Below are 14989 nucleotides of genomic sequence, written 5' to 3'. Positions count from 1 at the left end.
TGAAAGAAGATACACAACATTTTCAGCATATTATGCTTTATTATTTCAAGAAAGGTAAAAACACAATTGAAATGCAAAAAAGAGAGATTTGTGCAGTGTATGGAGAAGGTGCTGTGACTGATCAAATGTGTCAAAAAGAAGTTTCTTGATATATTGACATTTTGGCCAAATAATTCTTTGCTGTGGGTCTGTCTTATGCATTGGAAGATGTTTAGCAGCACCCCTGGCCTCTCCCCACTAGAAGCCAATAGTAGAGGTAGCCAACATACTCAAAATATTCAAATCAATAAAGTCATTGATGAATATGAAAAATGGGCCTTTTATTTTATGGAAAAAACTAAATGGATTTTTTGCCCAATCCAGTCATAATGTCAATTATTAATAATGTCCTCCAGTATTTTAACTAAATGAATAGATTTTTAAAATAGTTAGCTTTATTCTAAACATGGATAACTTACTTGCTCTGTGTCAGATCAACTACAATGAGATCTTTCTCCAGAAGTACTACAACTGCATAGGGTTCTTGAAATTCTACAAGTTAAAAAAAATGAAACAGTTTTCATATTTCACACTTCATAAAGTCAGCAAATTTACATTTCCTTTATCTGCTGTATAAATTTTATTCACATAATTTGAGAAGACCGAAATATGAGCCAAAGAAAGAAGTATTGAGAGCATTTTTAAAGAAATGTGTTACATTTCTCAAATTTAATGTTCATGACCATCACAGGGAAGGAGGGAAAATAAGTTGCATAGCATAGACTAAATATACCTAAAAATATGAAGTGATGATGGTAGATTATTTGAGGAGACTGAGTCAGTCATCTCCATCTCACAAGCATCTATCTTATTTTTCCATACCTTACATTTTAGATTTAATTTCATGTCTACAAGGAAATATACTAAGGAAACAGTAGTTCTGCTTCTCTGATGTCTGATACCTACTCATCTCCCTATGAGAGCAACACTCCTACTAAGCAATTTACTTTCAATTTAATGCGACTTAACATGTAATTAAAGATTGCCTATAATGTTCCCAATGGTGCACACCTCAAAAAAGCAGAGAATCTAAGGATAGTCTAGGATTTTCAAGTTCTTAAAATTCAACTCTCCCTTTCTCCTTTCCTTTCTTCAGTGTGTTTCAAACTTTGTAAGAACAAAGGGAATATGGAGAATAAGATGGACTCATAGGGTTTATATTCTAGGGATGTAGACAAACCATGGACAAAACAAATAAAATTAATTCAGAAAGTAATGTGAGCTATGAAAAATACTGTTAGTAGTGGTATAAGAAATGACATGGTTGGGTTGGGAGCACTAATTTAGTTGTAGTGGTCAGGGAAGACATTGCTTTTCATCTATAATAAAAGACTAATAAGGGAAAGCCAAAATTAAAGTGTTATCCTCAATTTAAAGAAAATGTATTTACAAAAGCATTTTATATACATGGTATTTGATTCTTAGTAGCTATAGCAGGTATTACTGTATTTCTATTTCATAGGGAATATTGAGGTCCAAAAAGGTTACAAGATTGGCACAAGTCTACTAAGCTAGTAAGTGACATAGCTGAAATTTTAACCAAGAATTTCTAACTCTAAATTCCATCCTGCTTTCCTTATGCCAGTAGTTTCTACTGGCCAGTTTAAGAGGTATTTAATCGTAAATTCAACAATCACTTGGCAGTAATTTTGTTCACAGTATAGTCTTGGATGGTAAACTAAAACAGATGGCTTTCACAGTCCTTCCAGTCCTGAGAAGCTATAGAGCCTATTCAGAGATCACATGCTATGAGAGAAAAACTAAAACCCAAAACCCCAAAACTCAGAAGGAGCATGCCATTGTTTGGGTGCATATCTGTGACGGTAAGCAGTCATATTGTTTGCTACTCAAACTGTTCTCAAAATGAGGCTCTTCCCCCCCTTCTTCCATATATGTTAGAGCTGTTTTTTGACATTGTTTCAATACTTCTAGGTTGTTTTTGTTTTTTCAGTTGAAGAAGACTGTGGTTTGATACTACTGGTTTCCTCTTTTTCTTCTCTCCCCTTCTTTAGAAATATTATCTGTTGGTAAGCATAGATTATTTGGGGGGGATACGTAAGAAATTTAATAATAGTGGTCACTTCTGGAAGGGCAGAGAGAAAGCTTTCATTATATACTATTGTGTATCATAGGGTACTTTTCTGGCATTTTCAGGTATTATTTTAATTAGAACTAGTTAATAAAGTACATTTATATTTTGCTGAGTAAAGTTAAACTATTTCTCCTAGTCCCTGACAAATAAAAAGCTCCATCCTCATTACTGCTTCTCAAAAAAAGACATGTATGTGGCTGGGAATTGATTAACTTGGTTACAATACATGTATAATTTATTTAACATTACTAGAAACTGTCCTAACATTTCTACTGATGTACAAAAATTCATATACAAACACACACATACTGTTTGACCTTTGCAACCACACACTTTGAGTTTTTACTATTAGCACACATATCTTTCTCTAGGCTCTTTGATTGGAGGAATTTTCAAAAGCTCAGCTTTTGGTCCTCTGTTAATTCTTTCTTCCTTTGTTTATAATTGGTTGTCATAACTTCAGAGAACATCTATATTCTGATGTTCACAAATAAATATTAAAAACCTTTCCTTTTTCTGTTCTCTAAACAACTCCAAATCAGATTTATCTTTCTCTCCTTCAAAAAAACTGTTATTACTGTATATGAAATCACTATTCTTAAAATATGTTATCTTTGACTCACCTAACATGTCACTCCTAATCCAATTCTTGACCAAATTCAGTGGTTTTTTCTCTTTCCATTCCTACAGGCAGTACTCTGTTTCAGATCTTGACCATTTTAAAGCACATTAGCACAAAAGTCTCCCAGCTGGAATCTGGAATTTTTTAGACTTCAGTGTTTCTCTCTTCAAACCCACATCACTCCTTTTGGGTGAATCTTACTAAAATATTGCTTTTCCATCTTAGTATTTCCTTAGAATTCCTCTGTATCTCCCTATTTCCAAATACTTCCAAAAGGTTTTCAATTTTTTCTCTAAATTGACCTCACACTAACAAAACTCACAATTTCTAAAACCTTTACTTAATATCCTTTATCAAGGCTGAAGTCATTCTTCAAAACCCTTATCTAAATTCTCCTTTTCCACAAAGCTCAGCATGTATATTTCAGTCATCAACTTTCTGACTAGCCTTAAATTAGGACATTTAAAAAACTCTTGACTTATATAACTCAGCACTTAAGATGCCATATTTTTTAAACTGAAGTCATAATTATCTCCCTCGTCTGACTAGACTTCATATAATTTGACATCAGAGCTCAGTTTCATACTTCATCTATATTCTCAACAAGTTCTTATTGTACTGAGGCCATAGAAACATCCAATAAGTATTTGTTGATTGACAACAGAGGACAGTAGTCTGTCCCCAGCAACTCTAGAAATAAAGTGTCACATTGACTGTTATCTCCTACCAACTTAATCCATCTTTTAAATATGAAATTCAAGAATTAAAACACATTAATATATAATCAAATTCACATAGTTTATAGAGTACATCCACTTTAGTCTTCCAATAACCATTTGCTATCATTATTATTATTATCTGTCTACAAATGATAAATAAAACTCATAAATGTAAAGTGACTTACCCAAGGTCACATAGCTAGCTAGTAAATGGCAGAGCTAAATCATAAACCCAAATATTCTCCACGTCCAAGTACTTAATCCAGTGCTCTTTCCCCATATGCTCCTTCTTGAAAATGTGGTAATGTATATATACAGTATGGTGCTTTAATAATAAACTCATAATTCCCTTTGTATATTTCACGCTTTTAAATGTTAAGATTTCATTGTTAAAATATTTCATTATCATTAGATTCCATTATACAATTTGTGTATACTTTTTACGTTTACGAAAAGTCTTTATATTTGGGATGATAAAAATATAAAGGCATTTTCCTCCCAAAGACCCTTCTAACAATTATTCTCAAAACTGAAATAAATCACTAACCACATATCAGCAATCCCAGAGTAATCAGAGGTGCTGCAGTTGCATCTGACACAAAGCCAGATGTGAAATAGATGTAGCACCACCAGAGTTACAGATCACTGACATTAGGTAAGTGCTTTAACTTTGATTAGCATTAGAATGGAATAGGTGGAGCTGGTCTAGGAGAGGCTATTAGGAGACCTCAGTTTCCCCAAGTGATTTTACCCTAGACCCCTATAGGACCCTCCCAGCTCAGCTTCCACCATCCTTATCAAAGTTTAAAGCACTTACCTGATATTGAACCTGAAACTCCAGCATTGCTGCACTATATCTGTTCTACTTCCAGTTCATCAAGTAGGTACAGTTGCAGAACCTGCTTCAACACCTGTAGCTCACAGTGTTGTATCACAGTAGATGTCAGCTGCCAAAACTAAAAATATTTAAGCTTAATTTTGCTAGGAATTTATTTCAAAATTAATTTTTCAACATTAATTGTTTCATTTTTAGTTACTTACCATTTGGATAGGGTGTTTCACATAAAGTTAGAAATTCAACAATAGGATGATCCATTTCAAGTACTGTAATTGCTTTTCCATGCATGATGGTTAAACTTGGTCTTCTGCAAGCTTTGTCATAGGACAGTCCACCAGAAAATATTATAAATGGTTCACTACACAGGAAAAAAAAGTCAATAAATCTTTTCAGATAACAAACACACTGTTATAGGACTGAGCCAATAAACAGGCTTGGTGGAGAGTTTATACAACATAATTACGCAGTGGAACAAAAGTCTTTCCTGGCCCAAAATATCTCACCTGACAACTTACTATTTTACCATTTCCTTTTTTTCTGGAAGCACACTTTCACCATTAACATTATTAATGGATCAGTATTAAGGTGCTGAGGTGAGGGGAGGGAAAAGCAGTGAGTTTGGAGGGAGGTGGAGGTGCTTACTGACTCCAAAATATATCTTCACATATACTATTGGTTGGTTCCCCAAACTTTAAATTACTACCATCAGAATATAGGCTATGTTAGTTTATCATATTAACCAGCTGGCATGTGGGACCAAAATGCAAATGCCCTTCTCCAAAATGTTTTAAAAGAACTAGAACTTTTACTGTACCAAATTCTTTGAGGATATCTACTTCTCTAAATAATTTACTTCCATTAATTTGTTAAACTGAAGTATCTACTTATTTCTAGGAATCACTCTATAAGACTTCCCCGTCTCTTCCATTTTGTACTGTACATAGTACCAAACATTACCAATGGGGCATTTGCTAATTTTATGCCGGCTATAAACAATCAAACAAATAAAACTTCAAAAGTGCCATCAATACCTACATATAAAATGCCTGTACTAAGTTTCATTTATAATTCTGTTAATATTTTGACATAAACATTTGAGTTGTAAGCTACATAAGTAAAAATGCTCTAATTTATTTTCCTTAGATTCTGTATCAGTTAATCTTTCTCCAGTAATTTGATATATAAACCATTAACCTAATGGTGGTATCAAAAAACATTTTTGTTCTTTCTATAAACTATATGCTTATAAGAAGATTTATCCAGATTTAAAAATCACTTCTAATGAAACGAGTATGGGTTTTTGTACCTTTGTTGCTTTGTTTTGCAACAGGGGTCATGACTTAGAGAACATAGAATCTTTTCATACATACTAACCTTAATATCTGCTCCAAATATTAATGAAGGCCATAACTATTTTTTCCATGTAACAGTGAGTGAATTCACTCTCATCTCTTAGTACTAAACACTAATGAGAAGCAATTTACTCTCTTTTTTGTAGGCACATTGAAAAATATATCCTTTCTAATATTAAGAGAAAGCAAATCTTTTTTGCTCTCATTATGACTCTGCTTCAGAAAATGCTGCATGTAAACTTAATTATATATGCACCTCCTCGTAAATTACTGAATGATTGAATAAAAAGTTATTTACTCAGGAAAATGCTCAGGGAACCACTCACAGATAATTGCATTAGATATTTAATTATCACAGTAAATCCTCATAAGTATTGTCCTCATTTTATTAATGAGATTAAATAACAACTAAGCAGAAAAGTTGAGATCAGACTTCAAAGCCTACTCTCCTGAACAGTGGTCTATACTGCCTGTAGTAATAAATAGCTACAATGTACTGAATACCATACATATTGGTAATATATTGGCATATACTGTGCTATGTGTGTATATAAAGTAAATTTCATGTAATCTTCAAAATCCTGTAATCTTCAACCCTGATGGGGAAAGTATTATTAGCCTATTTTGTAGCTGAGGAGTCTGGGATTAATGCAGATTAAATAATTTATTCAGGGTCAAACAGCTAGTGAGTGGCTGGACAAAGATTCAAATCTAGACTCCAGAGTCCGTGTTTTTAATTTCTAGTATAATGTTTCTCAAACTGTGGAGTACAACTTAACAGGTATTTTGCAAAAATAAAAATAAAAATGGTTTTATTAATGTGATACTTGCAAACTATATCTCCCCTTTGAAAATTTGTAATTCATACCATATATTAAAGATTCTGAGAAATCATTAAAAAATCCAATTTACTTTTGTTCAACCAAGAATTTCTCAGATTTCTCAAATTTATTTGATTACGACTCTTTTTTTTTCCCATGAATACAATTAGTGATTAAAAGGACACAATTTGGTAAATGCTGTACCATAAAAACCATCTTCTTGATTACCTAATGCAAATGTATCTTAGGTTACTTATCAGGTGATTATAAAAGAAATAAATAACCATATAATTTACAATGTGTTTTCATACATAAGGAAAATATTAATAAAATTTAAAGTTATCAATGCACACAACTTGGATAAATCTCAAAGATAGTACGTTGGTGAAAGAAACTAGTCTCATAAAGTTACCTAATAAATAAATGTATTTAAATAAATTAAATAAATAAATAAATAAATAAATAAATAAATAACATATAACAATTTATATGACATCTCAAAAAGCTAAAATCATAGTGATGGAGAACAGATCAGTGGTTGCCAGAGGTTAGGAGTCAGGGAAAGGTTTGACTACAAGGGATAGCACGGGATGGTTTTAGGAGTGTGGAAATGCTCTGTGTTCTTATTGCAATGGTGATTTTGAGAATTTATACATGTGTTAAAATCCATAGAATTGTATACCAAAGGAAAAAAGTCTATTTAACTGTTTATTTTGTAAAATACATGAAACATAATTAAGAAACAGTACTAGCATTTTGTCTCAATGAAGGCAACAGGATTAAACAATTTATTGTGTAATATAATATAATATTTATTAAATGATAACATTTGTTAAGTATTTATGATGTTCCAGGTATTATGTGAAGAACTTGACATGTATTTTATTATTTAATCCTTATGATATCCAAATGAGAGAACTATTATTATTCTTACTTAACAGGTATGTATACTGAGGCTTGGAAAACTTAGTAACTACACAGGAATTCTATCAGTAGGTGGCCATAATAGGAATGGATTGAAACAGTAGCAGAAAGTAACTTTTATTTAACCACAGGGAACCTAATGATGGTAGTGGTAGCAAGTAGAGAGATGTAAATTCCTAATTTTGAACAGGATAAAATTATTATGCTCAGAGGCCATTGTGGCTGGAGTGCCAGTAGGCAAATTGGCAACTGGGGACCAACGGTTTCTGAGCAGAATGATCACTCATCCCTAGAAATGCAAAGCAAGTCTGTGCATGGCTGCTCTTTGATAAAATTGAGAGGAAATATACCTCTTACATCTTCTACCTATGCAGTCCTTTAAAACTCCTATTGCTGCAACATAAGTAGTAGAGTTCTTTGTGAAGTTCCTGCTCTTGTCATAGCTATCCCGATTTTTGATTTCACAAAGTTTTGACTTTATATTAGAATGAACTGGAAATATAGTTATTTATTCCCACTTCTACACTACGGCCCATTTTGCTGTTGCAATACCTTTCAGAACACTTAATGTCAGTGCCCCTCTGTCTTTACTCTCCTTTTCTAATACAGTAGTAATTACAGCAAATAAACACAATGTACTAAAGTATACAGTAAAGGGGGTGATAGTAATTATGATTAATAATATGTATATAATTATTTCACATTAGAAATCTGAAGAATTACTTCTACACAAAGTTGGATTACCATTACCTTAACAAATTGTTAATTTAGGAGCAGTTTTTATAATTTTAACAATGTGATGTCTATGATGATGACAATAATAATTTCTTTTTATTAAGAAATCCACTATGTGCCATTCATAAAACTTATAACATTACAAACTTCATACATAATTTCATTAATCCTCATAAACATCACAAATGAGTAAATTAAAGTTTAAAAGAGTTAATTAAAAATTTCAAGGTCAGTCCTAGCTGGTGTGGCTCAGTGGATTGAGCATCAGCCTGCAAACCAAAAGGCTCCAGGTTCAATTTTCAACTGGGGCAAATGCCTGGGTTGGACACTGGCTCCCCAGTTGTGGGCATGCAAGAGGCAACCAATTGATGTTTTTTTCTCTTTCTCTCTCCCTCTCTTCCCTTCTCTTTAAAAACAAATAAAAATAAAATCTTTTAAAAACAATTTCAAGGTCATATAGATGTCTTACTCTATAAGCCCATAATCATAACCATTAATTTATACTACCTTGACTGGAAGTCTTAATTCCTGAAATACCTTCTCTCCACCTTCACTCTTTTCCTCCCTTTGCCTGTTACCATCCTACCATCACTTTCATACCATCTCAGGAATCTCAAGAGGAAAGCCAAGATGAAATTTACTGATTTCTCTCCTCACTGTTCTCTCCGCTCCCTCTTGGCTGATTTAAATAGCCTTTTGCTGTGCTCTCATAGCACATCTCTATATAAGCACCTCACAAATATGGAAACCATAAGTTTGTGGTCTTACTTCTGCTACTAGACAATAATGGATTCATAATCAGGCAATATTCTCTTTCATTTTAGGACATGAAACAAATGATACACACATATATATTTTATACAAATTTTATATTTAAATAAATTATATATACATAAACTAACTGCTTAAATTGACCATAATTTTATACTATTAAGTCCTTATAATAGCAGATATAAACAAACATTAAATGTACCTATCATGCCAAGAAAACATTCTAGTGTGAGCATACAAGTAATACAAATTAGGATGATCCAATTTAGAATAAAAAAAATTAAAGTTTAAGCAATATTTGGAATTATGGTAATTCCAAATATTGGAATGGCAATTGGAATGGTATTTCCACTAATTATTGCAAATAAAAAGGATATTGTTGATATATAGGATATGGCTGCTATATATACAGGCTAGAATTTTATTAAATATTTTTTCTTCAATTTTCTATATATTAAAATTTAGTACTATTTTTATGTCAATATACATAACTGTTTATCTTTCAAACTAACTATAATCCTTTATTTCTTTCTTTTTTTAAACATTGATGGATTGCCTCCCATACATACCCCAACTGGTTCCAACCTGCAACACAGGCACGTGCCCTAACTGGGGATTGAACCCACAACCTTCTGGTGTACAGGATAACGCTCCAACCAACTGAAACACCTGGCTAGGGCAAACTAACTATAACCTTTTCAATTTCAGAATATAAAACCTAAAGTACAAAGGCCTGGTTATGTATTTAATTCTTTTATGTACAATACCAATAGGTAAATAGCTCTGCTTGATAATGCTAAATGATTGCTAATTGTAATGTGCTTGGACAAAAAGTCCTACATTGTAAAAATTAATATATATAATACTCATCTGAATATTAATAGGAAATTTAAAATAATTCAGTTGCTATTTGTAATATTCATAATAATGATCATCATAGATGTTTATCAAATAATAGAAATCTGTTATTGTTAATGTAAAGGATTCAGTTTGGTAATATAATTATGTAAAAATAAACAAAGCCATAAACATTAAAAATTATCTGCCTTTCTTGTGTCTGTTTATTACATATTTCCCCATGTTCCCCAAAGTAAAAAAGCATACCTGTTTCTACAGGTCTTGTATTCTACTTTAAGAATTGGTTTGCAAGATTCAGATTTTCTTCCTTCTCTTTGACTTTTTCCTAAAGAAAGAAAAAGAATTTTATTAAATCTGATTTAAATTCTACTCATACATGAGAATTAAGAAGTTGGACTAAAGAAATACAAAAAAATAATGTAATTGTGTTTTTACTAGTGGGATAAACACATCTATGCAGCCTAATATTTTTGTTGAATTTGTACACAATTTATTGAATCCTAACAATTGATTGCTATCTAATCAATAAAGTTATATGTAAATTTACCAAACCTATATTGCTTTACATTCTCCATGTATATAGTCTTATATAAGATTATTTTAATTAACTTTTGAGATAAAATAAATAATTTTTGAGTTGAATATACACACATACATATTTATGTACATAATGAATTGTATTATTATGAAAATCCATACTAGACTCAACATTTTATCTATAATACAAGCAAACCCCATTCATATGTAGAAAAACATGCTATTCAAAGCGTCTGATAAGACTATCAAAATCATTGTCATTTCATTAAGTTCATCTAAAGAAAAGTGCATCAAGGAACATGTATAAAGGACATGTGGACAAAGCCAAAGGGGGTAGGTTCAAGGGTGAAGGCAGGGATAGGTGAGGTGAGAGGCCAAGGTGGGGTAAAAATGGAGACAACTGTACTTGAACAACAATAAAATATAAAATAAAATAAGATTATATTTGGATATAGAGAGTTAAATGAAATGTTAAAAAAGGTGGAAGAAAATAAGCAACATTTTTAGTGTATAATGCTTTAGTATTTCAAGAAAGGTAAAAATACAACTGAAACGCAAAAGAAACAAAAGATTTGTGCTGTGTATAGAGAAGGTGTTCTGACTGATCGAATGTGGCAAAAGTGGTCTGCAAAGTTTTGTGCTGGAGATTTCTTACTGGACGATGCAGTGAGGTCAGGCAGACAAATTGAAGTTGATAGTGATCAAATCAAAACATTAATTGAGAACAATCAATGTTATACCATGTGGAAGATAGCCGACAGACTCAAAATATCCAAATCAATAAAGTTTTGGGTGAAAATGAAAAGAAAAATAAAGAAAAGTCCATTAGACTATAAATGAAGATGGTACATTTCATGATTTTAAAAATTAAGTTTAATGATGTATTATTCCATTTACATATAACGAAAATAATACTTTCCTGTATGGGAAAGGTTGTATTATTTAGATTCCTTAAGATTTTAAATAAGGAATCAAAAAGTATGAAATGGAAACGAAGTTACTTACTCTGTATCTAACATACTTATCTTTCTATTTATGCTTTTCCTTATATTCTGACTCATTTTAATAAAATTGATATTTTTAGACAATATTTTTTTATATTTTAGTAAGTACCCTTATTTATTCTCAGATTGCCACAGTTGTTTGTAGACAAATACCTATTATGTTTAAATATTCAGGATAGCTTTGGAATGGCACATCGAAATCAAAATAGGATGTCAAGATAGTTGCATTTATTCTATTTAAATGGTAGGGTATCTGCATACAACATGCCTTATCTGCTCCATTTATGTCTTAAATGTCATATTGTGTAAATCATAAAGTGCATTTATTGATATTCCTTATGTTCAGAATGCTATATTAATTGTCAGAGCACTAAGAAATAACTATCAAGAAGCTTAAAATTTCCTATATTAAACAAAACAAATATAAAAATGACAATATGAGGTATCATAGACAAATGAGAGATAGACATAAAGTGTTGTAAGAGTTGAGAATGAAACAGTGGTTTCCTTATTATAAGAGAAGACTTTCTAGAGTTCTATTTAAAAAACTTCCTGAAGATTGACCTTCAACAGATAGAATTTGAGTAGGAGAGCAATAAAAAAGACATGGAGGCAGAATGTGCCTAATGTGTTGAGGGACTAATGGAATAATGGACATTATAATTGCATATTTCTTCTCCAATCTTCTCTTAACTGACTTAAAATATAATTGTGTGAATAATATGTATACAATTATTATGTGGAATATATAGTATATTTGACAATAACAACACAAAAGAGGTGAATGGGAACAAAGTTATACTAGAACGAGAAAATGACAACAAATAGTAACTTGAATCCACAGGAACAAATGAAGAGAACCATAAACAATAAGCAAAAAGTTTAATCTAGTGGATTCTATAAATATATATTTGATCTATTTTCCTTTGTCAGTTTCTTTAAAAAGACATTTAAATATATAAAGTAATAATTATAACAATGTATTGTTGTGTTTGTAACACATAGATGTAATGTCAGAAGAAGAAATAGGGGGGATTTGGCTTCTGCTGCTCTTTCCCTTCTCCAGTGAGAACCCTAAGGGAAGCTTTCTTATGGTTCTCCCTGATCTTCTGTGTGGTTACTTGGTAGGATTCATGGAGGAAAATGCTGCAAGACAGTGCACAGACCTATGTCTGTAGTCCCAAATGACTTCATACTTTCACATTAGACCATATTCATCCTTTAGCAAGTCATCAGAAAAGAACATTTGCTAAACCTTTCTACTGGTGCTAGTGGTAACCAATGGTATCTGCCCTAGACAAGCAAAAGCTCATATCTTGTCCCTCCCTGCAGGTACCTTTTTCCTCCCCAGATTTTAAGTTAATTGTTTGCTCTGCCACCTTACTTCTCTAATGAGTTCAATAAAAGTTATTAATTTGCAGTTTCTCCAGCTTTTCATTGTTGTATGAGTGGTAATGACACTCCTCACAGTTTTTTATATCTATGTGGAGATATAAAAACACACTTCCAAATAACACAGGACCTATAAAGAAGTAATATTAAAAGAAATTTTAAAATATCTTGAACTAAATGAAAATGAATAAGCAACTTATCAAAATTTATGGAATGAAGCAAAAGCAGTGCCTGCAGAGAAATTTATAGCATTGAATGCATATGTTACAAAAGAAGAAAAATATAATAATATCAATCATATAAGTTTCCACTTTAAAACATTGGAAAAAGAAAAGCAAATTATGCCCTGGTTGGTGTGGTTCAGTGAATTGAGCGTCAGTCTGTGAACCAAAGGGTCACTGGTTTGATTCCCAGTCAGGGCACATGCCTGGGTTGTGGGCCAGGTCCCCAGTAGGGGGTATGTGAGAAGCAACTACACAGTGATGCTTCTCTGCCTCTCTTTCTCCTTCCCTTCTTCCCCTCTCTCTAAAAATAAATAAAATCTTTTAAAAAAGAGCAAATTAAATCTAAAGTAAGCAGAAAAAAGAAATAATAACAATTAGAGTAGAAATAAGTGAAGTTAAAAGCAAGAAACCAACAGAGAATATCAAGGAGATATAAAGCTGATTCTTGAAAAAGTTCAATAAAATAGGTAAGCTTTTAGCCAGGCTAATGAAGAAGAAAATAGAGAGGGCACAACTGATAATAACAGAAATAAACAAGAGGACATCACTGCAGATCCCATGAACATGAAAAGGATAACACTATGCCCACAAATTTGATAATCTATATGAAATGAACTAATTCTTCAAAAGACACTATTTGCCAAAACTCACACAAGAAAAAATAGATAACCTGAATATGCCTATATCAATTAAAGAAATTGAATCAATAATCAATAACCTTCCAAAATAAAGCATCAGTCCCAGATGCTGAACTCTACCTAACGTTTAAGTAATAAATTATACCAATTGCCTACAATCTCTTTCAGAGTATAGAAGCAGGGGGGATACTTCTTAACTCATTCTATAAGGACAGCACTACTCTTAAACCAAAAAAAGAAAAAAATTACAAAAGTACAGACCAATACCTCTCAAGAATATTAATATAAAGATCTTTAAGAAAATATTAGCAAATCAAGTCCAACAATGTATAAAAGGAATTCTACACCATGACTAAGGGAGCTTTATCCCAAGTGTGCAAGGCTGGTTCAAATTACAAAAACCAATTAATATCACATCAACAGGCTGAAAAAGAAAAAAAATCATTATTATACAAATAGGTGCAGAAAAGCATTTGAAAAAACCCAACACCCATGCATGATAAAAACTCTCAGTAAATTGAAATGTACCTAAACATAATAAAGGCCATATGTGACAAACCCACTGCCAGCATCACACTAAATGGGCAAAAACTACAAACATTCCCCTTAAGATTGGGAACAAGACAGGGATGTCTGCTTTTACCACGCTTATTCAAAAAGTACTGGAAGTTCTAGCCACAGCAATCAGACAAGAAGAAGAAATAAAAGGCATCCAAATGTGAAAGGAGGAAGTAAAAATGTCATTATTAGCAGATTATATAATACTGTACATACAGAACTCTAAAGATTCCAGCAAGAAATTTCTAGAACTGATAAATGAATTCAGCAAAGTAGCAGGGTACAAAATTAATATCCAGAAATCAGTTGCATTTTTATCTGCTAATATGAACTATCAGAAAGGGAAATTAAGAGAACAATCCCATTCACAATTGCTTCAAAAAGAATAAAATACCTAGGAATAAATCTAACTAAGGCCATAGAAGACCTGAACTTGGAAACTTACAAAACACTGAAGAAAGAAATAAAAGAAGATACAAATAAGTGGAAGCACATTACTAGGTCTATGGACAGGAAGAATTAACTTCATTAAAATGTCCATACTACCCAAAGCAATCTATAGATTTGATGCAATTCATATCAAGATATCAATGGTGTGTTTCACAGAACTAGAATAAATATTTCTAAAATTTATATGGAACCACAATATGCCTGGAATAGCAACAGTGACCTTGAGAAGGGAGAACAAAGTTGGAGGAATCATGCTATCTAATATCAAACTATACCATATGGTCCTAGTAATCAAAACAGCATGGTACTAGCATAAACACAGATATGTAAATCATTGGAACAGAATAGAAAGCCCAGAAATAAACTCACACCTTTGGTCAATTAATATTCGACAGAGGAAGCAAGCACATAAAAT

The 14989-nt window shown here is 32.0% G+C and overlaps 1 protein-coding gene across 4 annotated transcripts in view; it reads right to left on the bottom strand.

The window, feature by feature from the left end:
* Positions 1-14989, bottom strand: part of STXBP5L (syntaxin binding protein 5L) — a 352782-nt gene that overhangs the window by 168051 nt on the left and 169742 nt on the right. For all 4 annotated transcript variants that reach the window (XM_045185997.3, XM_045185998.3, XM_045185999.3 and 1 more), the window contains 3 exons: positions 10018-10096; positions 4514-4668; positions 459-531 (listed from right to left, as the gene is read on the bottom strand). In XM_045185997.3, coding sequence (XP_045041932.2) covers positions 459-531; positions 4514-4668; positions 10018-10096 — 307 coding nt within the window. The remainder of the gene's footprint in view (positions 1-458; positions 532-4513; positions 4669-10017; positions 10097-14989) is intronic.

The sequence above is a fragment of the Desmodus rotundus genome, chromosome 2 (genome assembly GCF_022682495.2).
Source record: "Desmodus rotundus isolate HL8 chromosome 2, HLdesRot8A.1, whole genome shotgun sequence".
Lineage (NCBI taxonomy): Eukaryota > Metazoa > Chordata > Mammalia > Chiroptera > Phyllostomidae > Desmodus > Desmodus rotundus.
The sequence above is the reverse complement of the archived record's forward strand: the minus strand, read 5'-3'. Positions and strand labels throughout refer to the sequence as shown.